The 25,457-nt window shown below is 42.4% G+C and overlaps 1 protein-coding gene across 1 annotated transcript in view; it reads right to left on the bottom strand.

The window, feature by feature from the left end:
- Nucleotides 1-472: 472 nt before the first annotated feature.
- Nucleotides 473-25,457, bottom strand: part of NRK (Nik related kinase) — a 130,410-nt gene continuing 105,425 nt past the window's right edge. The window contains exons 26-31 of the mRNA XM_050964468.1: nucleotides 24,002-24,136; nucleotides 20,484-20,584; nucleotides 18,850-18,999; nucleotides 16,332-16,491; nucleotides 5,182-5,321; nucleotides 473-4,342 (exon numbers count right to left, since the gene is read on the bottom strand). Coding sequence (XP_050820425.1) covers nucleotides 4,259-4,342; nucleotides 5,182-5,321; nucleotides 16,332-16,491; nucleotides 18,850-18,999; nucleotides 20,484-20,584; nucleotides 24,002-24,136 — 770 coding nt within the window. The 3' untranslated portion in view covers nucleotides 473-4,258. The remainder of the gene's footprint in view (nucleotides 4,343-5,181; nucleotides 5,322-16,331; nucleotides 16,492-18,849; nucleotides 19,000-20,483; nucleotides 20,585-24,001; nucleotides 24,137-25,457) is intronic.

Genomic DNA, 25,457 nt, shown 5'->3' on the forward strand with positions numbered 1-25,457 from the left:
ATTGTCACAGCAGGTTATCATGAACTGCACTGTAATGTGTGACAATGAATTTTACAGGACGTAACAAAGAAGCCGGTACTCTGTATCTCAAAGAAGTGTGGTGAAAAGGGATACATTGGCATTAATAATTCTAGCCACCTATAAAAGCAGAAACCAATTTTTGTACAGTATTAATGTTTCCATGCTGTACCATCCTCTAGTTCCATCTTTTCTGAGGTTCGAAAGGGAGTTTGTATAGCTGATTAGTGGCACAGAGCAGCAACGTGCCAAGTGTCACTGTTACCAAAGTTCTGTGTAGTCTAGGCTTGGAGTTCAGTGCCCAACCACCTTTCTTCCATTGTAAGCAACATGTAAAATACTGATTTCACTTTATCTCTGTAGGCAGCTATAGACACATAGATCTAGACCTTTCGAGAGAGAGAGAGAGAGAGTGTGTGTGTGTGTGTTTCAGAGATTGAAAGAAATACTTCGGTATGTTTTAATATTAATTTACGCCAATATAACAAGTTCACGGTCACATTTGTTTTGTTTTTCAGGGCACTGTTTTATTATTGCTTTGTCAAATGTACAATCTGAACATCAGCTAACAATGAAAAGAAAAACCCCACCTACACAATGTACAGTACATAGTCAGCTTGGTTGTTCCCAGTTTTTAAAGTCATGAGTCAGGGTGTAAATTGAAGAATATGGTTTAAAATTTCTAAAACGTATACACTATTGCCACATAAAATAGTGCCTTGATGGCATATTAGCTCAGACTTCTGTATGCAAATATGAATATTGGCAACCCTGTGTGTCATAAGAAAACTGATTGCACAACTAGATTGCATAGCTTAATGTGTTGGCTATCTCCCTCTACAGTATTTATTCATAACAAAATGATTACACAAAAGAAACAATCTAACAGCTCACTTCCTTGCTTTTAAGAATATAATAAAATAAAGCAAATGACTAAATGAAGTTGGAGGAAAAACACAACTCCCAACAAAGTGAGTCTGACCATTAGATTTATGCTGCATAGTTAAATTCATGGCATTAAAAATTACTTTGGGTCTCAAGCTTCTCTCTCCAATCTCCTAAATCTTAATTACTTTGAGCTTCAGCAGTTTTTCAGTATCTCCCTCCAAATAAACCCTTCCAACCACTGTGGATATCTCTTGATCATTTCCTAGTTTCCTATCCTTAATGAAATCAAACCTCCCCAAACCCTCATATTTTAGCCACTTTTCTGGACATCTTCTATTTCCTCTCTTCAGCTACTTCTATTCACTTTCTTCAGCTACTTTCCCTTCTTCATTCTTCAATTAAGGCTCTGGACATCTTCACTCTCTGTCCTCTTCAGCCACTCTAATCTTTCCTTTGGTCTTGATTGACCACTTACACCTACATTTTCGTCATGCTGTGCCCAGCTCTCATTATAAATTGGAATTGCACTTCTAAATCCCTTCAAAATGTTTATCTCTTAGGGCTAGATTTTCTCCATATTGACATGGGTGCAACTCAGAGAGGAGACCCTGGCTGTTGATGTCTTCCACCACATGTAGAAGAATTTGAACTAATGGAGTGGCGACAAAATGTGAGATTAAACACAATGCAGTTATGAGCTCTCTCTCCCAAAAGCTCAGCTTTTTTGTTGTTGGTATGGCTCTAAACAGTTTTACAGTATGTCAACTCACTATCACATTTTTCTGTTACAATACACTTGAAAAAAGTAATCACATTTGCTTCTTTAATCTCATAAATACGGCTGTTCCAAGCTCCCACTGTTATGTGCTAAACTCTTTTGAATTAGTGCCTGGTGTCAGGAAAACCTTCCTCCTAACTCATCTGAACATCTTAGTGCCAAATCACATGCATCACGTAATGCAGAGACTGATATGATAAGCACACAATTTGAAATATACAGGGCAGCCGGGATCACTGATTTGTGCTAGAGCAAGAACATTTTGATAACAGGCTTTGCACACCCATGGATATCTAATAAAAGATGTCCTCTCTTCACAGTATTTCAGCTTTTTAGAAGAAATGAGAAGTAAATTACATTTTTGACTTATTGCTGGTCTATTAGCATGTGTGTGTGTGTATATATATATGTATATATATTTTTTAATTTGCAGTTTTTTCTATTTTTTTGAAAGCTGAACAAAAAGAGCCCAATGTTCAGTAGTATAGAAGCCCAGGACCACATGATGTTGTTGTTGTTGCTATTTTGCTCATGCAATTATTATGGGCTCAATCCTGCAACTGATAGAAGACGGGTGGAGTGCCGTGCCCACACAGAGACTCATTGATTTAAATGCAGCTGTGCCTGGGCACAGCAATCCCAACCCACTGCAGAGCAGAACCTAAATTTGGGCGCACAATTGACCACTGGGGTGTGCAAATGCCCCTCCATCATTGGCTTGGCCTTGGCTTTGAATTCTTGTAAATCAATACCTACCTATTTGAGATGTGAATATTTAATGTTTAAAACTCCACTATACAGTCTGAGAAGAACTAATCCTTACGAAATGTGCTGGACTGATAGCCATGGAGACTGCAGTCCTCCACTTAGCCAAAGAACATGGACAGCAGCAGTGCACACACCGCTAGCACTGTCCTATCTACATGCCTCAGGCCTGGAGGGATCACCAACAGGGGGTGAGAGTGCTGATCAGCCTCCAGGCCCATCTAGTTCTAGGCCTCTCTGCTGAGAGTACATAACAAGGTGGTGGTTTGGTATGTGAATACCTGTCACCAAGACCACTAACCAGAAGAGCCATCAGTTGGTAACAACTTTAATTTGCTCTCTACCATGGTCAATTTTCAATCATTATCATAGAGGTAGAAGACTAGATATTGCAATGCCACTTCCCCTTCCAGTTCCACACATTTCAAGTTAAAAATGGTAATAGTTTTAAAATACTGTCGCTAATCATTTTCTTTTTACATCCAGCTTGGTCTATACTGTATTTCACTGTTGGACTTAGATCTTGTATATTGAGTGTATTATTATATATCGTCATACTTAGCACTTTACATTTTCAAAGCACTGCACAAACATTAGCTAAGTAATGACTGTACATTTAAACCTTAAAGTTTAACCCTAGCATGTCTCTGCTATTAAGCCCCTGAGAACAGCGTTTTATGATAGAAACAAATGCCACTAGTGGGTGCAGTTTTATTCTGAAGTAGCTAGAATAGAAAGAGTGGCTGAAATTAAGTCTGTTTTTCTATTTATAATGAATTGGTTCTCTGGGGATTTTTATAGCTGTATTAAGAATACTTTTGTTAACCATGACATCCATTTTGGAAAGAGCATATTTACAAGCCAACAAAGGTAAGCCTGTTGTGGAATCAGCAGGAATGGGGAATCAAGCAAAGACAGAGTCCCTGATCCTACACCCTTATACACATGGATAGTCTCACTGAAATCAATTTACATGAGTAAGGGCTACTTGTATGAGTAAAACCTACATGATCAGGTCCATGCTGCTTCATGTGTATATACGTTTGGACAAATTGCTATTTAAAATATTTTTACAAATACATTCTACAGTAACTGTGTCTAAGGGCTCAGTCTTGTCCAGAGGCATACAAGGAGTCAGCCTTATGCGTTTTGTAAACTCCGTTACTGTACTGGTGCCTACGTATACAGTAGCTGACTCTACAAGCTCCACAGTGATGCACACCCGCGCCTCTCAGGGCAGATCAATCCCTAACTGTCCAAGTCTGCATTAAACCCCTCTGTGAACAGCTGCTGTTTCACTGGTTCTCAGACTTGGACAATTGCCTCTGGGTGAAACTGTTTAACAGAAAAAAGTGAAATGAGCAAAAATAATTCAAAATTGGAGGAATTCCAGCTCATAACATATTTGTGTACTTTATACTATAAATCTACATATAGATATTGCTGTCCATAGAGAAAGACTCAAGTTCAAAATAATAAAATACAATATTTGTGCAAAAGAAATTGTACGCTTTTGAGTACAAGCAACCTGTTATATTGGCTACATTTTCCATGACAGTTGCTCTTTGCTACATTGTGGATTCAGTCTTGATTTGCACCATATTTTTAAAAGATAGAACTAAACATATTTGCAATAGTTTGACAAGAAAATGGCATTCTTGAACAACTTTAGGAATATGAATTTTGATAAATTAATAATGATCAGATTCTTGTAGGTAAAAAGTGCAAATTTAAGCGTATAACCTTCCAGCATTTCACACTGCTTGTGTCTACTGGTAACCATCAAAGCATCCTTCATTCTGATGTGATTTACCAGTTGAACAGGACGTTTTGTCCAAGTGTCATAAAGTAAATTTGACTGCTGCCTCCAGATTGTACAGATGCAAAGAAAACCTTGAGAAGGAAAAAGAATAGACTGCTGTCAGTGTCCATGTATGAGAATATTTTAAACATATTTGAAAGCTGAGAGAAACACAGTTCAGAACACTATGACATATAAATCACAATTCAATTTTAATCCCATTGGTAACATTTTTTTAGAAAAATGAAGTGTTAATTCTTGCAAGTATACATTCTGGCAATAAGTTATAGTGTATATATTTTCTACCAGAAAAGAAATCAGCATATTTTCAAATAATTAGGCAAACTAAACAGTTTCTGGTTACAGCATTCTAAATACATCAATGAAACAGAACAAGCTACAGTGAACATTTACCAATCATTACCATACATATATGTGACAAAATGCACTCATTGAACCACATCTAACTGAGGAGATACTGGTGGTATCTCAAATATCGGTGAGTGATACTTAGCTCAAGGCTGCTCTAAATCAGACCTGGTTGCAACAGTTCTTAAGAGACTTTTGTAGCCAGGGATTATTGGAGTGCAGAGGCACGCTAGCCACACCCCAACATATTTTCTATGCAGACCACTTGGGGATTCGCCAACAGGTGGTTAAACTGATTTTCCATCTGCAGCACAAAGCAGATAGAAGAGGTGGCTAGGATCTGGCTGTCTTCAGTAGGGCTCTGGGAAGGTGCAGGATTCCTCCCACAAAGGGAAGTTTGCGGGATCAGTGCCAAAGTCTGCTTTTAATTGAGCGGTTATGCCGAAGTAAGTACTATGCACTATAATAAAATGCTAAATAAAAATTCAATGGCCTCGACTCTTTTCTTATTCAACTGTTAAATCATATTTGTTAAATCACTCTAGTTGAGTCATGTGTGTACCTTGTCATTTCTTTCACATAGAAATTTTAGCTTCTGTGCTTTCTTGTGCATAAATACACCTTCCAAATTTCCTGTTTCCACGGAACGCAGTTCGATAGCCTTCTCTCCCCAACCCATGACTTGGTTAGACTGAAGATAAGCTAAACAAAAATAAAATAAAAATCAGATCTGATAATTAGAAAAACACAAGGAAGCCTGAAATGTTCGTCTGCTAGTAGGAAGTTGGCAGCTCCATGTCCTCACCCCAATAACATAAAGACTGTATAACTGAACCAAATCCAGACACACGCAGTATTTAAATATCCAGTGGAATCCATTTAGATTGTATCTGTTCAGAGAAGGAAATCCCATACACCCAAACAAACTCTGCACTGAAATACTGTTCAACAAATGCCACTCAAAAGTGTTCAATCCTGGCCTCGGGTGCAAAACCTGAATAAACAGGCTTTGCAACGGTGACCTTGCAGGGCATTTGTTGGCCATATAGAGTCTTCCACTGAACAGCAGGGCAAGGACCAGCAGCCTGTACAGCTGCTCTGCGGCTGCTCTACACCCTTTGAGCTTCAGCAGAATTTGCAAGTGCTTTGCCCTCTGTCTTTAGTTGGTCAGTGTGTTTACCCCAGCCATTCCACTGCCCTTTATTGCTGCTTCACTATGAAAAAAAGAGCAGAGTGTTGTGGATTCACCAGGCAAGAAATCCACTCTGCACTCAATAATATACCTATAGGTTTTTTAATAGTTATTTTTTCCCCCACTTGAGTTCACCCAAGAGATTAGAGCCTCTCCTCTGGTTAAACAGCACTTCAGCCTAATGTGTGCTAGGGATATTCAAAATACATCCTAGAAGGCTATGGAAAGTCACTACGTATGTAACGGCCACTTTGAGCACCAGATTCTCATTTCAGTTACATTGCTATACATCTGAAGAAACTCCACTGACCCCCACCCCCACTGGAGTTTCTCTCAATATACACTGGTGCGAACGAGATCACAATCTGTCTCTGAATATATTGGTCATGCACTCTAATTACTTCCATTACACAAAAGGTCTTAGTTGTAACTAAACTTTATTTAAAAATAAGTCAGAGCAGTTTTGGACTTCTACAAGTATGTTAACAAATGAACATGGCATTTTTTTGGAAAGATGGGGCAGTAATACTTGTATTGCATGATATTAAAAGTACTGTTATACACCCCTATTACATGGCACTTAGATTACTATAATCACTTGTGCCATGGTAATTAGGCAATATATGTAAAATAAGTAAGTGTTGCTACAGAGGATTTCGTTGAGTTTGGCCCCACTGAAGTCAATGGCAAACCTTCTAGGCCCAGATCCTGAAACACACATAGGCACCTAATTTCCATTTGAGGATCTAACCCCTACTGAATTCAATATGACCTGAGTTTCACCCTAAATCTTTGTTGTATCTATTGACATTGGGGATAAAATGTAGGTGTGAAGCCAAGTAGCACGCTCAGTATGAAGCATTTCACCACGCCCTTTATGTTTCAACTGAGATTTGGTGGAAAAGTTAAAAAAATCACCATACAAAGGAAAAGCTTTAACTCAGCTTGCAACTGGACATGAAGCACCAAATCAGAGGGGACAGTTGATATCAGCTGTAAATTTCCATCAGCCATCGATAACTGATGGGAGGCTAGAATCATAGAATATCAGGGTTGGAAGGGACCTCCGGAGGTCATCTAGTCCAACCCCCTGCTCAAAGCAGGACCAATCCCCAACTAAATCATCCCAGCCAGGGCTTTGTCAAGCCTGACCTTAAAAACCTCTAAGGAAGGAGATTCTACCACCTCCCTAGGTAACCCATTCCAGTGCTTCACCACCCTTCCAGTGAAAAAGTTTTTCCTAATATCCAGTCTAAAACTCCCCTACTTGAACTTGAGACCATTACTCCTTGTTCTGTCAAAAAACCTCTAGGGATGGAGATTCCACCAGCTCCCTAGATAACCCATCCAGTGCTTCAATACCCTTCTAGTGTTGTTCTGTCATCTGCCACCACCGAGAACAGCCTAGTGATACTCTGTCAGACCCTCTTTTTCCTGGCCACGTCACTGCACTGGGGGCCAAGATGGTGAATGCTGCCCTGCACTCAACATCTCTCTGGCAAGCATTCATCCCTTTCGCTGACTGCAGCACCAAATAGGTCTGACATTCCATGGATTGCACTGGTTCATTTTAAAGTACCATCAGAAAGGAGGCTGGGAGTGGAGTAATGTAGATTGGAAGTTGGCTCCCTTACGCATTCAACAATAGATCCTGGACTTTTTAGATAACAGGACTCTAATATCTTATCATGAATGAAAAGCATCAGATAATTAACATGCTGGTGAGATACAAATCAATACTTAAGGGTGTGCTCTAGTATATTAGAATTAAATTCTACTCTTGAGAGAGTGACCTTCACAACCCACAGGATGCTTAAAATTTCATGCACTATGGGACTTCCCTTCCACGTATCCTTAAATGAATTATGGAGGGCAGGACCAGAAATAAACTGGGAAGATACTGAACTGTTACAATGCCTGCTGCAGTATATTGGCTCAGCTCATGGGAAAGCCATGGGAGCAGGCTAGCTGGGAGGAGGAAATCTCTGCAAAGAGCCCCTTGCCAGATCTCATCACCTGTCAAGGGCATGAGGTTTGCTCCCACAGAAAATGCCATAGCTTTCACCGCAAATGTGGCAAATTCCAAGGGCTTCATAGGACACCAGTGCCTCTGCATAGGCTCTAGTCCCCACCTCCCCAGTAACAGCACCTACTTCTGACAAGGGCTACCCCCAAGACCCTAGCTGGAGTTTGTGGAAATATAATATAGTCTCAGCATGTATTACCTTAAGAGATTAATTTCCATGGTGCCAGAAGGGGATGATTTGCATGCCCCTGCCTTTGCTACTCCTAACACAGTCCCTCTCTCTGAGATTACTGGACTATGTGGATGGGGACATTGCCCGGTCGAGGAGTGGAATGGAAGGGGCATCCTCATTCCATGTGGAAGTGGGGTGCTCACGAAGGGTTCCCTCCACACACACATCTCACTGGGAGGACAATCCGGCTCTGTGGTTTTAGCTGCCCAGAAAGTCTTTTTCTACGTGAATTTAAAATACGGAGGTATCTTACATGGTCCTCTCTCACTGTGTGAGATGCTATCGTGTGGTGTTATTGTATGTGCTTATAGCATAGTCACAACATAAATGTTACATTTTTTAAGGAATTTCTTTAAAATTGCAGCTACATCAGAGTACCCTAGTTTGCTACTGTACTTCACTGTTTAAAGACTAGAGGCACAATCACACTTTAGAAAGGTCTCTAATTTGTGTTTTGCTGGCCTAATTTGTCATACTCAGCACACCAACATACAAAAGATTGTGCACAAATATATTGAACCCCTTCAAGAATGGCTGTGTTTTTCTCTCGGGATTTTGGTGACATGTCCAATCCTTTCCTCGGGGCTTTGCTCACATTGTTTAAGAAAAACACTAACTAAATATGTTGCCTCATGACTTCATCCTGCAAAACCTTTACTTGCTCAAGCAGACCCACTGAGGACACTGGATCTGTTGTTCTTTATATAGAAGCTTGGTAGAATTTAACTTTTCTTAAAAAAAAAATTGATGGGTAAAATTGATGCTTATTTTAAGCAATTTTTTTCAGTTTTTGTCGATTTAAATATTCACAGCTGTGGGAAATTATGGGAGAGTTAGACAAGAATTATTTAATGAGAGTAGACATTGAAATTCAAAAGTTAAAGCTTTACTATAGTTGAAATATAAATTGTCACCATCACATGTCAAAGTATACAGAATAAATGTCCTTAAATCAAACCCCAGTAAGTTCTCAAGCAGCATTTTTCTTACTTTGCATATCTGGAAATTTCAATGATCATCAATGGGAATTTTTTTTTGTCAGTTTGTGATGGTGAAATCGATGTTTACAGACATTTACAGATAAAAATCTAATTCTTCCAAGCCTATTTACATACACACAAACATGCATAAACAGAGTTAACCCTGAAGGGAACTGAGTTTACATTTTGATTAATCGCTGGCCCTCCAAGGTTTCCGTAAGCAGAGATATTTCAAGGACTCTGCATTTTGGATGGGAAATAATTTGCCCTACTGGGGCACAGAACACTGCCTTTTACAGTTAAATACTACAAATGATACTGTTCAGAGTCACACGTCATCCATTTATCAGCCACCAATTTACTACTATGTCCCAAATTCTGTCTTCAGATACAAGGATAATGGCATGCATGTATCTGAGGACAGAATTTAGAAATACATAAATTATAAAGCTAAACCCATTGCAAACCAGGGTGACAAGTTCTGCCTCTGGTGCCAGAGGCAAGGCAGTATAATACTGTTACTAAATCACAGCTGAGTAGTTTTCTGGTTACTGCCTGTTTCCCTGTGAACTCATTATTTCACTTTGGAAATGCAGCATATACTCAAGGAAGGGTCATTTGTACAGCACCGTGGAAGCCTGCCATAATATTCCTTTAAGCCCTGGCAAATAGCATAGAAGTTAGCACAGTGCTCAAGGAGTTCACTTCAATGGGAGTTCAGATCAGGCTGTTTCAAGGAAAGCCCTGAAGTTAGTGTCTATAGGCACTTCCAAGGTGAAAATACATTATTTATGCCCTAGATATCCAACATGCAGAACAGGCTCTTCTTCCTAACTATGAAACGTTTTTTCATTAGACTAAGAATGCTGGTGCTGTGAAATTATCTAGAGAAAAAGCTTTAGTAGCTTCACCAGAAACTCCCCTTTGTCATACGTTGTTCATGTGAGCATGTTCTTGTCCTGGTTAGGCTGCACTGGACGAGTTAAGGCGCACATGTCTGATGTGCTGCATGTCCCTACCAAAACAAAGTTACACACAACTTAGTGTGTTTTAAATAAGACTTTAAAAAATGTGTAAATATCTATGTAGCTATATCCCAAGCTTCTGGGCTTATACTAGCTGCTCATTCCTCAATCAATACTTGAGTGTATAGAAATAAAACCCAGGGAATTTTGTGGGTGCACTAAGGGTCCAGGAACAGCTGTAAATGAGGTCCAAGCTGTAGTTTTCTTAAGGACAATAAGAATCATTCTGATATGAGCAGACCGCTTCTTTGCATGAACTGGGCTGCAATTATTTCATGAACCAATAAAGTGTGTTGATACAGCAATGTCATTATAAGATGCTTTGGCTAGAGTGCTCCATTTCTTTGCAGCAATATCCTTTCTGCTTCCTTGTAAAGGACATCCAAACCACCCCCCAAAATCATGCTTTTAATAATTTTTATGAATATGAAAAGACACAAGTACAGCATACTTTTTAAAAAATCATGTGTTATATAAGAAAACACGCTATCTCTATTTGTGTGTAGCCCCACATAGCTGAAATAGCTCACCAATTAAATATAGATAGAGTAGCTCTACAATTTTAATTTCCCACTGGATTTGAGTTTCCTCATTCCAATTTCTGATTAATGGATTGGCCGCACAGGTCTCACCTTAAAGACTACAAGAGGCTGCTATTTTTAGTTTTCCTGCCCTAGATCCGTCAGTTATATTGGAAGTATTTGCCACCTTTCTCAATCACTTAAGATATTCTAATAGACCAGGGAAGTTTACTACCCAAAATAATTTTGTTAAAGAATGAGACCATATATTTAGAATCAAGCCAGTGTCAGCTAGCTAGAACCCTGAGTTAACACACAAATCTTTCAACTCTGGAAAAACGAGGTCGAAATTCATAAGAGGAAAATCTTCAGTACAGTTCACACAGATTGTTGTCATAACCTGGTTAAGTGTGGAAGTTTCAAGGGAACAGGATCTCTTGAGAAACTTGCAAGTTCTTCTTAGGTTTGGCCATGCAAGAAATGTGGCGACCTGAGTTTCTCTCGTAATATTTCAATGCTTTTGGCCTGAGCCAAGAATTTCAGAGGAGCAAGAGTATGAGGGAGCATTGGTGGAAAATGCATGCTTAAAAGAAAATACTAAATCAGGCTCTTCGAAGCCCCCAAAGTTTAGGATTTGGCTTGAGCCGGAAGTCATGGCTTGGGTCCGTTTGCCTCCAGATCAGGGGTCGGCAACCTTTCAGAAGTGGTGGGCTGAGTCTTCATTTAATCACTTTAATTTAACGTTTCGTGTGCGGGTAATACATTTTAATGTTTTTAGAAGTCTATATATTATATAACTAAATTAGTGTTGTATTGTAAAATAAACAAGGTTTTCAAAATGTTTCAGAAGCTTCATTTAAAATTAAATTAAATCTTATGCTGCCAGCCTGCGCAGCCCGCTGCTGGTCTGGGGTTCTGTTCACCTAGGCCGGCAGCAGGCTGAGCGGGGCCTGTGGCCGGGATCCCGACTTGCAAGAGTCCAGCAGCCAAAACCCCAGACTGGCAGTGGGCTGTGCGGGGCCGGCAGCCAGAACCCCAGACTGGCAGTGGGCTGTGCGGGGCCGGCAGTCGGGACCCCAGACCGGCAGTGTGTCGAGCGGCTCAGCCCGCTGCCGCTCAGGGGTTCCATCCGCCGGCTCCTGCCATCTGGGATCCTGGCTGCCGGACCCACTCAGCCCACTGCCAGCCTGGGGTCCCGGCCCTGCCTACATACAGTGGGTACCTACCTTCTCCCTGGTTCTGGTCCATTCTCTTCCTCTCTCTGCACTGAGCTGAAGGTGGGAGTGCACTGAGCACAGGGCTGAGGGTGAACGGTCTGGCTCGGAGCCAGAATGAGGGAGGGGGCTCAGGGTTGGAGCAAGAGGTTTGGGTGTGGGGCACTTACCTGGGCAGCTCCCATTTGGTGCGAGGGGTGCAGGTGGGACTGGTGGGATGGGAGTGCAGGAGCTCCCGTTTGGTGCTCAGGGTGGGGGTGGGGATATGGGAGGTGCAAGAGTCAGGATGTGGGGCTGCACGGGGTGCGCAAGAGTCAGGGCAGAGGGCTGGGGGCATGTGAGGGGGGTGCAGGTGTCAGGGCAGGGGGGGCTGCGTATGTGTAGGGGTGCCAGAGTCAGGGCTGGAGTTGTGGGGGGGGATGAAGGAGTCAAGCAGAGGGCTGGGTGTGTATGAGGGGGGTAGAGGGCTCAGGGCAGGGGCCTGGGGTGTGCGTGGGGCTGCAGGGCTCAGGGCGGAGGGCTGGGTGTGTGTGAGGGGGGTCAGGGCAGAGCGCTGGGTGTGTGTGTGTGTGGGTCAGCACAGAGGGCTGAGGTGTGTGTGGGGCGGGGTCAGAGCAGGGGGCTGGAGGGGATATGCCCCTATTCCACCCCCCCTTCCCCAAGGCCCTGCCTCTGCCAGGAGCAGCGAGCACTGACTCTGCTCCTTCCCGACCCTCTCCCTTGCAAGGGCCATCAGCTGATTGGCCGGCAGGGAGGGAGGGACGGAGAGGCGAAGGAGGGGCAGGAACCCAACACCCTACAGGAAGAGGCAGGGGAGCCGGCAGGACCAAGCTTTTGCCCCCTGCCCTTTGCCCCTGCGGGGGGAGGGGTGGGAAGAGCAGAGGGCGGAGAAGAGCAGGCCAGGTCAGGCTGGGTAGGATTTAAAAATCGGCTTATGTGCCGTCTTTGGCACACATGCCATAGGTTGCCTACCCCTGCTCTAGATGAACTCTGACTCCAATCACATGTGGAACATCTGGTGCCACAGGACAAGACCCTGTCAAACTCATTATGATTGACAATTTCTACTCCAAGAAGCCCAAGGCTGGGATAGTCAAGACCACTGCAGACAGCGGTGTAGTAATATTGGAAGTGTGGTGGCCTAAGGTTGACTGGAAGGATGGTTTGGAGGCCAGTGGCTGAGCCCTGGCCAGCAGGAGGGGAAGAGAGAAAGAGTGCCCTTCTTCCAAGGATAAACTGTCCTGTTTGTCTGCAAGGGCTGTGGAGAGCTGGTTAGTCCTCCAGAGCTGTCTTCTCCTTGCTGTTCCTAGCTGTTAAACTCCATTAAAAGAAGTTAAAAATAAGTACTATATGGAGATATGCCTATCTCATAGGACTGGCAAGGACCCCAAAGGGTCATCAAGTCCAGTCCCCTGCCTTCACTAGCAGGACCAAGTACTGATTTTGCCCCAGATCCCTAAGTGGCCCCCCCCAAAGACTGAACTCACAACCCTGGGTTTAGCAGGCCAATGCTCAAACCACTGAGCTATCCCTCTCCTCTTCATTCAGCTACTTGCCTGCTGTCACTTTGTGCATGTAAGCCATTTCTGTAGACACCCAAAGGATGCTGTGTGATTGTGAAGGGGAGGGGAGGTGGTTGTGCGATCCCGATTGGAAAGGGGAATAGTCACCAGGTCATCTTTCTCTTACGATGCTATCCACCTCAGGAAAAAGTTGGGGCTCCCCTGCTCTAGTGCACAGCAGAGCATCCTGAAGAAATGGCAGCTGCCACTTCACTGGCATGAAGCTGCTGTAAATCTATTTAACTCTGCTGACTTCAGTTTACACCCTTGGGGGATCTGTCTTGAAATCCCGACCTGAGACAAAACAGCATAGTCCCCATGTATGCCCAGTACACAGTAGATCTTTACAAGCCACCTAAACATTTCTGTGGGTTTGCTGTCTCACCGCTTTAAGCAATGAGGGAGGGGGGTTTGCAAAGGCACAACAGGTATTTAGGCACACAACTGCCATTGACTGTTCTTTGTGCCTTCGAAAATCTCCAGCTAACTCTGGATTAAACAGGAATATTCTTGTAGACAAGTATTGATGCCCAAAATCACAAACTCCACTTTTTGGAGTATGCCGTAAGAGTTGGCATATATGCAAACCTTACTGCAATTACTTTTCTGAAGCTAAAGGTAATAAAACACTTAGTTCCTTATATATAACCTCGTATATTTGCCTCTGGGGCTCCCTCTGTAATTTTGTCTGATCTTTGTTCATCTTCTAAAAGAAAACAACTTGGGACAAGGACTATGTCTTGTACAGAGCCAAACACTGTTGGCACTTACCGCACATTCAAATAATACAGACAATCTCATAATAGCTACAAGTTCATCCATGCTTTAAAAATCGTTAGAGACAAGATCCAGGAAAATGTCTGACACCACAGGATGGTAAATGAAGCCAGCTTTAAAAGTTTGTTGCTTCCCAAAGGGGGAAAAATGAGTGCAAATCCATGAAGCGCATTTATAGGAAGAAGAAAAAAGAGCTTAAATATTTAAGCTGATCATATATGCACCAACGTTACTTTGGAGGAAACATTAAGATTGCTTTTTAAACTGTAATGCTATGCCCTGCTTAAGAGCATGCAGCTCCAATTCAGGCTAAAGGAATGCACTTTCCATGGCATCACATCTCCTGCAGGCTGCTGTCTCCATTTTGCAATCCAGCTTCCCATTAGAGTTAATACTCACAGACAGAACTTTTCTTTTCCTAACCATACTGGGTAATGGTTCTTTTATCAGTGATTGTTTCATACTAACATTAGCATGTGGGATGTAGAAGCTCAGTGTATCCTATGGCATTAAACATTAATACAGCACAGAGGCGGATGTACTTGATGTGTTTTAATTTCACTCTACAGCTTAATATTTGGGTTGGAAAATGAAGAGGACACTATTTGCAGAGGAGAAGGAACGTACAGTACCTAGTCTGTTGGTATAGCTGTGTCTACGCTGTGTGTATGGGGGAGCATGGGGGTTGTTGGCCTAGCTATGTTGGTCAGGCATGTGGCTTTTTCATACTCCTGATCAATACGGCTATGCAGGTATAAATGTAGACCAAGTCTGAAGCCAGGCCTTCACTAGAAATGCTGCCACTGAAGTGCAGACACTACAGTGAAGCAAGGGGTTCTCCGGTCACTGTAGTTAATCCTACCTGTGGTAGCTAGATTGATAGAAGAATTCTTCCATCCACCTAGCACTGTCTACACCAGGGGTCAGGTTGGCTTAACTAGGTGGATTTTCCACATCCTTGAGGCAATGTAGCTGGGTTGACCTAACTTTTTAATGTAGACCTGGCTTTAATATATACAAAAGTGAACCTATTCTTAAAATGATTCTTAAAGTGGTTTTGCTGCTCAGAGCTATGGTGGCAGCACAGTGAATATGGTACCATGCAGGCATCTGAGTTCAAGACAGAGGTGGGTCTCATGCTCTCAAGGGTGGCTGGAAGCCCTCTAGAAAAGATGGGACTCTCATGTGATTCTACCAATTTAATGGAGTAACTCCAGATTTACACCAGCATGAGAAACGAATTAGGTCAGTTTTGCTATGATTTGCTTGTGACTTAAAAAAAAAATGAAGAAAAATAAGAATTCACAGAAATAGAAAGCCAATCAGGTGAAATTTACAAATGCAAAAATCTGCCAGAGGTTGGTTTTCTTTGTCCTTAGTTACAACATTAACAATTGGAAACCTAAAGAAAAAAACCAGGCCTGATGAAAAATAATCAGACCCTCCTTTTTAGCATTTGTGAGGCCGGATGAAAACATGGATAGCCTGATACCCCATCTAACGCTATATCTAATCTGTTGTACTTTGAATGGATGATAAAAATAAAGCACAATTTGATAGGATGTTATTGTTATAGACGAGTGTTTCTCAAACAGTAAGTCCCTTGGTCCGCATCACTTCCAGCAGCTCCTATTGGTCCGGAGCAGCGATCCGTGGCCAGTGGGAGCCACGATCGGCCGGACCTGCGGACGGGAGAGGTAAACAAACCGGCCTGGCCCGCCAGGGGCTTTCCCTGAACAAGCGGTGGAACAAGATTGAGAAACACTATTATAGACCCATTAAATTACTGTACTTTCTACATACTGTGAATTTCTATACAAAATACCACGGATATCAAAGATTCAAGGCAGGAAACAGCCTCACTTTTTCATTCCTTTATAACCCACTAAAATGATTACCAGACACAAGAATAAACCTATTGGAAGGCCTTCATCCTAGAAGACAAACTCTGACTATGTAGTAAACCCCTTATGGCATAAACACCATGAAATGAATACAAACAAATGTAGAGACCCTTTTATAATCATTGATTGGCTCAGGAATGCGCAGAAATCCATGGACATCTATCTGCTCATTAGAAATCTGTTTTAACCAGAAGTGGCTTAATGTGCCATCCCCTTTCACATGGTCACAAGCCTAATCAGGAATTCAGACTTCAACACAGTGCTGTTTTTCATATTTACCTACAGATGCTGGCATTTCTCCCCACTGTAAAACAGTTTCCTTGGTGAAGTGCCCATATATATCAATGTAGATTCCTTCATCTTCATAGGTGAGTAGAAGTTCTGTTCCATTGGTATTAGGGAGGATAATAATGGCATGTGGGTGAATAGTCCCCTGGATCTGAAATCGTATTTTATTAAGATTTATATCAGAAAATGGACTGCACTTTTAGTGACTATATCCATCTAAATAGCTTGGCAGAGCAATAAAAACAACTGACTCACCGCTCACAGAAAGTAAATACCTGGTTTATGATGGGCTATATGTTTTGCTAGCTGAAAAGGGCTATTCTATTTCCCCCCTTTTAGGTATTATTATGCTAGGTTTGTAGAGAAGTCACTGTTCAATTTTTCACTTTATATTTACAAGTATTACTTGGTCTAAAGAAGCCAAGGAGCATCCGAGATACAATGAGATTTATTGACTTGTTCATGAAACGCTGCTGTATAAAGTGACAGAAGGAGTGTGAGCCGTATTTTAATTCAAAGATGATTTTAGAAGAGGATGGGAGACAACTTACTTGACTTCCCTATTCCAGGAACCCAAAGCTTCCATTTTCTGTGATAAACACCTAGCATAACTCATGAGCTAAAACAATGATTCATTAGCACTTCTGATGCTAATATTTATGCTAGTTTGAAAGAATCACCTGAGCTTTCGAAATGTGAACATCTCTGCAAGGTCTTTCCCTGCTTTGCATACAGTGTCCTTAAATATCGAAAGTGCTACTTTACATACTATTGGCTTTACATTTTACACCTGCACCAGAGGAACGATGCATTGCATGCAATAAAACAAACAGCAGAATAGGACCCAGACTCACTCTCACAGCAGCCAACACACTTCCTAAGTGCAAAAGGATTTATAAGCAGCACATAATTATGGAGGTGAGGGTTTTATGGCAAGTACTTTCAGACAAAAAACAAAACAATAACTAAGCATTTCTAGAACACTAACAGGATCTTTTCCCTTTATGTAAACAATGAAATATCCTTGCAATCAGCATTTCCACAGGAAGAGACAGACAAGTGGAGTGTCATTTTTCACAAGCCAATAACACACATATCTTTTCTTTTTCAACCCCATACACTTATGCACACTGTAATGGCACAACAAACAGAAAAGAAGCACAGAAGCGGTACTTGCCGAACTGAATACACTCAGGCCAACCACTTGAGTCCGTGTCTCCGCAACTACTATCCGTAACACTAAAACGGGTATCCAGAGTCGGAGAGCAATTTTAATGCGTTGCCTTGGTATTCTCATGAGCAATGCAGACGAGAAAGAGAGAGAGAGGGAACAGGGAGAAGAGGGCACAGAAAGCAAGCGTGTCTCAGTTCAGTCTGTTAGATTAAAATAAGTCTGGGCTGCCAACACTGAAAACCGCCTTGTGATAATTATCATCTATCAGACAGTCCCCAAAATAACAAAATACTACAACAGATACAGCCCACTGTAGCAGCACATTTATTTCTGATCCAAGACTCTTGAGGGAAAAAGTATTTTTAGCACATGCTGACTTACAGTGGAAGAGTGCACCCAAAGGGAGTCACAGCTCTTCTACAGGTGCCCCATATTCAGGGCGTTCACCTGGGAAATCTCTTTCCTGATGTACCTCATTATATCTGGAGTGTGTTGCAAAACTAAATCCTTTAAAAGGGTTCACCTTGTCCCTTGCCTTTTATCTATTGTGCTAGAAATTGTTTGCCATGCTTAGCAACCAGATTACACATGCAGTGAGCAGGCAATCCTGGTTAGGCTTATAAACTAGTCTGAACTTTGAATGGTGCCATAATCTTAATGGCGCTACTATCTTGATGAAAGAAACCACTTCATGCCACATATAAAAATAACATGGGCCTTTAGCAAGATCAATAGAAAGAATTGTTTTCAACAACTAGATATCTACATAAGTTACATTTTAATGCAAATGAGTTTACAAAATTAACATCACGGTAACTACTAGAATTACTGTACTGGCATAGTTTGGCAGGCGCTGCTTGTCTGGGTGCCTAGGAGTTGGGCTGGTCTTCAGCTAGGTTTCCAGAGATAAGATGCCATAGGAGTGGGTTTCTCTGTGTTGGAAGATGCGGGGGGTGGGTGGGGGGGGTGGATAACATGTAAAAAGAGTAAAAAGTTCGGAGCACAGACAATAAAGTTTTGATCTGGAATCAAATCTCCCCAAAGTTCAGGGGATTTGCTTTGGCTCATTTTGTAGTTAGACCCCAATCATGCACAGAAATCCATCCTAGTGGACCGTTGTCTCTGCACAGAGACCTACTGTGAGCACAGGGGTCCATCTGCATAGTGCTTCTAAAGTGTTCGAACACTAACATTTTGTCGGCTAACCTAAATTATACACATTCTTAGAAGATAACCTAGATCCAAACCACTGATCTAATCACCATTAACCTATAGCAACGAGGAATAAATAAGCAAACAGCTCAATTATTTCAGCCTTAGGAAGTAATCTCTTACATGAGTTGGCAAGTACAGGTCATACACAGACCCAGAGTCCACATCGATAGCATGAAATCCCACTTGCGAGCCATAGATCACTTTTAATCTTTGTCCATTTTCAACTGTCAGGTCAACTGACAGCGGTTTGTGATGAAGTGAAGTGAATGACTGGAAAGAGAAAAAAAAAGTCAGATACAATTACAAACACATTCTGAATATAGTAATTGCTGACTGAGTCGCTGGTTTCTGGGTTTGTTATTTTTACATTTACAAATATGACCTTTTCCAATATTTACTAGAACTCAAAAACTGGGTGGTTATATGTCACATTTACATCAGTGTCCCTGTTCCTGTGTTACAACGGAATCTTATCATCTTCCTTGTTCAACCAAAAGGTGCAAGTTAATGAGAAGTGTAAAAGAATAACAGAGGAAGGTGTGACGATAAATGTACCAAAACCTCGAAAGATACTCATAGGCAGCACTTTATATCCTGACCTTAGTTAATTTGTAAATGAGTACATTCAATGATCTATTAATTAGACATATTAATTATATACTGAAGACAAAGTTGTTACTACTTCTAATGTAAAGAGCCAGTTTATTAAAATACTTCCCTATACTAGACGCAGGGTCAAATTATCTTCTCAATTACAATTGTAATCCCAATATTCTATAGCTAAAGGGCAGAATTCGGCCTTACAGCTAGTATCTGTTTATCTAACTCAGGTGATTAGTCCCACTTAAGTCTATGAACTGCTGGATAAATCAAACAAAATTTGGTCCCTTGTCTGAGCCATGCCATTTTCTAGTATTGCAGCATTCTTATTTCATTTCTCTGTTAATCAAAGATCTGAGTTTGCGATTTCCTGTCTCAGAGTAACATTCTGCTTCAATCAACTTTCTACTGTTTATTTTGGATGAAACCCAAAAGTTTGTTCAGTCTCTGTAACAATTATCTTGATTCCAAGGAAAGGTTTAGGTGTTTCTTTCCACATACTCGAAATTAAATGTTGTTGACAGTACCTTACTGATTCTGTAACCTAGAAGCTGAATTATGCAGCTGAGCACGATGGTCATCAGTCACATTTCTGTGCTAAATTTCATTAATTTCGCGAGACATCTCCAGAAGTGCTCAGTGCTGGCTATATTTTGCTCCCACTGAAGTCAATGGGACCTTTCTTACTGACCTCAAGGCCTGGGATTTTACGATTAAAGAATCCTAAGGGAGTCAGGTATCCAACTCCTATTGACTTGCATAAGGTTCCTAACTCCTTTAGGTGCCCTAACCCTCCCTCCCCCCGATTTTTATAGGGTATTAGACCACCATTGAGCACTCCTGAAAAGTCAACTCTTAGGAATTATTTCCCCTTACTGTTGGGGCAGTTCATTTGCTTGTGTCCAGACACATATTTTAGACAACACGTTTTAAACAATTGTTGATTGTTAGTAAAAGCATGTCTGCAATGTTTAAGAGACAATTTGATATGTGGCATTTGCATGGTGAGCAAAATGGTCTAAATTAAAAAAAAGTTTACTCGTTTGCTCCTAAATCAAAAATAAATGTTACACAAAGCAACAAAATCTGCAACAGCCGATGGGGGATAAAACAGTGGGTGCTAATGATACCTTTAAACCAAGATGAGGTCTTACCTTAAAAGCCATAAATTTGTGATAGGGCTTTGGAGCCCAAGCATACACCTCCACGGAGCTTTTCAAAGCAATAACAAGAAATTTGATTCTCTCATATTTCACTACAATACAAAAGGAACAATTATTTCGGTTTCAGATGGCCCAAAGAAATAAAAAATACTTCGAGTTCAGATTCTGATGCCCTTAATCACACCCAATAATTTCAATGGGACTATTTTTAGAGTAAGGTACCATTCACTGAGTAATGGGATTAGATGCTGGTTGTTGATATTTAACAACTACTTGTAAAGAATCTCTCTTTTACTTTGAACCTATAGTTCAATAACTTTCAGTAACACAGCCAATACTTATTGCTATTATTAATGTTTATTTATCACCCAAAATTTATGCTAGCTACCTTACAGACAATCAAGACAGGTCAGTGCCCCAAAACACTGAATCTAAGGCTCTGTTCTTGCAAGCACTTTTGTATGTGATGAAGTTACTCACATGCATAGGTGTATACAAGACTGGGGCCTACATGGTCACTATAGGGACCCAAGAGAGGAAGGAAACAATGCAAAATTATTATTTTATTGAAGTCTACACTTGGGCCTATACTGTTATCTGCTGCTCAAAATTCTTTACAAAGGTGGTATTTTAAAGATGGGTAAACTGAGGCATAAAAAGATCTGTGCAGTGTTTGCAAGCAGTTCATTACTAGTATTCGTGATGGGAAGTCAAAGCTTTTAGACTCAATGTATATAGGTCAGAGGATAATTTTCTGTTCCTGGGTTGGACAAGAAACTCTACAGTCAGATTTCTGGCATGAATGCTTAACAATTATAATAGTCCCTAGTGCCTGATCCAATGCTCATTACTGGAGTCATTCCATTACCTTCAATGGGAACTGAGTTGGGCCGTTCTATAGCACTTTTCGTTGTACAGATCTCAAAGCAGTATAAAAAGCTTAATGAATTAGTCTTCACACTGCCCCTATCAACTAAGCAAGTCTATTATTCCCATTCTCAGAGAAGCTAAGGGCTCTATCGTGGCTTTATGGCAGTGGCCATAAGACAACATCTCCACTTCCATACTCTTTTGGTTATGTTTCTTATTTATTTGGTTTAGTGTGGGTATTGCAGAGTGCATGGATGCCCCCAGGCCCATCACGCGAGGTCCTGTACAAACAAACAACAAAAAGCTTGCCATAATGGTCTCGATCATCCATTTCTGCTTCTATTCAGCGAGATGGCCTCAAATCGCTGCTAGAGGCTAGGGAAATCATGGGATAAACAGCTGTGCAAACTCTTCCATAGACAATTGCTTTTTGAAAGGATTTTCTGTCATGCAACAGACCCCCGCCGGCATTACTTAGCGACGCTATCAAGCGCATGTTGTGATATCTTCTAGGCTACAAAAGGAGGGCCAGCAGTTTGCTGAGCTCCTTCGCGGAGCTCTAAAGGCTTTATTCTCATCTCAGTGTGTGTGTTGGTGGTGGCCTCCCCACGTGTCAAGCATTTCAGAGAGGAGCAATTTCTTTGAGTTGGTTAAACTCACGTTGGGTTTATGAACAGTAAACACAGAGCCGGGCACTGAAAATTAAGGCTTTTTTGGCCTGTTTTATTTTAATTCTGCCAGACATGAGCATTTCCCTCAGAAATAGACCAGGCCACAAGGGTGTTGCTTTCCTACACATTTCTGCCTCATTTTACATTCAGTGTCTGTGTGGCAAATTACAGTCATGTTCTCTAAAAAAGACGCAGGTGTTACACGAGTTAGGTAAGAATTATTTCTGGGGGAGTAAGGGTGTGCTCAGCACATGCTGCTCAAACAGGACCATTTTGAACAGGCACAACACATAATGGCAGCTGGGTGAAGGGGCGGGGCTGGACAAGGATAGTATACTGATGAGAAAGGCCAACCTACGCAGAGAAAATAAAAAACAGCCTTTTCTTGCTCTCTACAGGAAAAGTGCCTGTAAGGACAAAGGTCAGAATACACAAGGATTTGCAAATAGTGAAATAGCAGCTGCTGCTCATCCAAAGCAGCAAAGCAACAGAGACAATCCCTGTCTATCTGACTACGGAGAGAGAGGAATACATTGCATTTTGCTGAAGGTCAAAGTTGAGAAGGGGATGCTGTCTGCAAAGTCCAAGGGCATCCACACAGCTCCTATAGACATGACCACAGTTTGGTAAACTGGAAATGTCAAATATCAGAGGGGTAGCCGTGTTAGTCTGGATCTGTAAAAGCAGCAAAGAATCCTGTGGCACCTTATAGACTAACAGACGTTTTGGAGCATGAGCTTTCGTGGGTGAATACCCACTTCATTCGTTGCATCTGACGAAGTGGGTATTCACCCACGAAAGCTCATACTCCAAAACGTCTGTTAGTCTATAAGGTGCCACAGGATTCTTTGCTGCTTCTGGAAATGTCAAGGTGCAGAGAGGCTTTTTGTCTGAGGTTTGCAGGGGGTTCTCCAGATGTTAGAGTTTTTCTGGCTCCCCGAGAGTCTTTTGTGTGACCATTTTGTCAAATTACTTAAGTTATTTTCTATCTCATGTCAATCCTCCCAGAAGCTGCCAACAAGTGTACATTTACATTTGTGTACACTGTTCTTTATAAAACCTAAAAATGAGCCATTAGAGTTGAAAATAAATGCAGATGCACTAGAATTAAAAAGAAAATAACTATATGTTCACACAGATCTATTTAGCTTTCTGTCTCTGATTTCATTCTAAACTATGCCAATTTTAAAGCACTGTGTTGTAAAAGCAAAGCAATAAAACAGAGTATAAGGCAAAGACCTCTCCATCCCTCCCACCCACCCATAAGTTTGCTATATTGCTTGTGAAAACACAACTATAATATAGCGTCTTTTAATACAGTCAAATCTATTTTATGTTCTGCTACAGCATGAATCACTGAAATATCTTACGTGCTAAAGTAGTAATGACTGTCACACATACTAGTGTTCATCTTCAAAGGTGCTCTATGCAGAAGCTGAATAAAAGCCAGATGATAGTTCATTGATGGTCACAAATGCATTTTATCGCATCCTTAAGTATAACGTTGATATGTATATTTAGGGCTTATACAATATAGAGACAGAGACAGATTGTAGGACACCCATCCTGATCAATCACCTGCAGGCATCCCAGTGATGCTGTTACTGCGCAGGTACTCGGGGCCAGAAGAGGAGACTGGTATGACGGAGGTGAAAAATGTCACAAGCAGTAAGGATGCCAGCCAACCCCAGAGTGCTGAAATCACTGGCTGAGCAACAGAAGCGTCCTACCTTTCAGTTCAGACAACCTTCGCAGGCTGCTAAGGGAGGAGCAATGTGGAATTAAAGGGAGTGGGGCATTCTTGATGTACTGCATGCAGGTTTGAAGGTTAGGGTGAGGGTGAGGGTTAGGGTTGGGGTTGGGGTTAGGGGTTAGGGGTTTTCAATAAGGGTGAAGGAAAATGTAGCCAATACGTGTGACCAGATAGGAAAGGAGAACTGTGTACGGCTGCCCAGGAACGAGACTCACCGACTTTGTAGTGCACGCAGCCTTCCAGGTCTCCCACAGACACCCAGCCTTGCCGCTTCTCCACCTCTGGATCGTTGCGCAAAATCTTGTTTCTCAGCCAGGATAAATAATACACCCTCAGCTTATTCTTTTTGCCTGCCATGCACAGATCAGAAAAAGAGGCAACCCATTTTACTTCAGAGCAGTACAAATCTCTTGTATTCAGCCTCTAGGATTATTATGACCCAGAGTACCAAGAGATTTGTGTCATTTCACATGAGACATGAGGCCAGCAGTGCAGAAGAGGAGACCCCATGTGGTGCCGATGTCTGCCACAGGACCGACACACCGATTGCATTGTGGCCCTTGCACACCCGTATTTATTTTTTTCTCTTTTCCTAATCTTCATACTTCACACAAAGCTTTTTCCTTCCACCCACAGAATGGCTGCCCCTAGACCCAGGCCTGATGCGAGAGTAGAACATCTGACATCTGTCACACTACTCTGAAGAGAGGGTTACAGACATGGTCTGGAAAAGCCATTCTGGATGGGGGAGTTGCATCAGTTCCAATACATTCAGGGTCGGTGCAAGGATATTTTGCGCCCTAGGCGAAACTTCCACCTTGCGCCCTCTGCCCCCACCCCTCCCCCCAGAGCATTGCTTATTATAAACTTTCAAAAATGAATACGGCATAATGTGGCATTGTTCATTAGAATTAATACATATTCGGCTTGAAAATTTATTAATTTCATTATTTAGCCTACATATTTAATGAAAATAATTGAATAACCTGACAGGTTGTGGGGCTGGCTGGCTCTGCGCAGGGCAGGGGATGCGAAGCTGGTTGGAGATGGGGTGTGGGGTTGGCTGGAGACAGGGGGTGCGGGACTGGCTGCGTGCAGGGCAGGGGGGTGTGGGGCTGGCTGCAGGCAGGGCAGGGGCTGCAGCAGGGGCTGGATGGAGACAGGTGGTGTGGGGCTGGCTATGGACAGGACAAGGAGTGCAGCAGGGGCTGGCTGCGGGCATGGAAGGGGGTGCGGGGCTGGCTGCGGGCAGGAGGTGAGGGGCTGGCTGGATACAGGGGTGTGGGGTTGGCTAGAGACAGGGCAGGGGGTGTGAGGCTGGCTGTGGGCAGGGCAGGGGGTGCAGCAGGGGTGGCTGCTGGTAGGGCAGGGGGTGAGGGGCTGACTGGAGGCAGGGCAGGGGATGAGGGGTTGGCTGCAGTCAGGACAGGGGGTTCAGCTGCCATGTATGGAGCTGGAGCACAAAGAGCAGCTGCAGAAGGAAGAGCTGTTGGACAGAAGCTTCTGTGAGGAACCGGCTCTGTCCCATGGAGAGGTACCACTGCGGGATCTGCATTTTAAATAGCAGTGGGGAGGCCCCTGCAGCTCCTTGCCCTCTCAGCCTCCTGGGCACTGGCTCTCTGCAGCTCACTCCCTAGGGGCTCAGCCCTGCTCCTCTTGCCCCCAGTCCCT

Source organism: Gopherus flavomarginatus, chromosome 8 (genome assembly GCF_025201925.1).
Source record: "Gopherus flavomarginatus isolate rGopFla2 chromosome 8, rGopFla2.mat.asm, whole genome shotgun sequence".
Lineage (NCBI taxonomy): Eukaryota > Metazoa > Chordata > Testudines > Testudinidae > Gopherus > Gopherus flavomarginatus.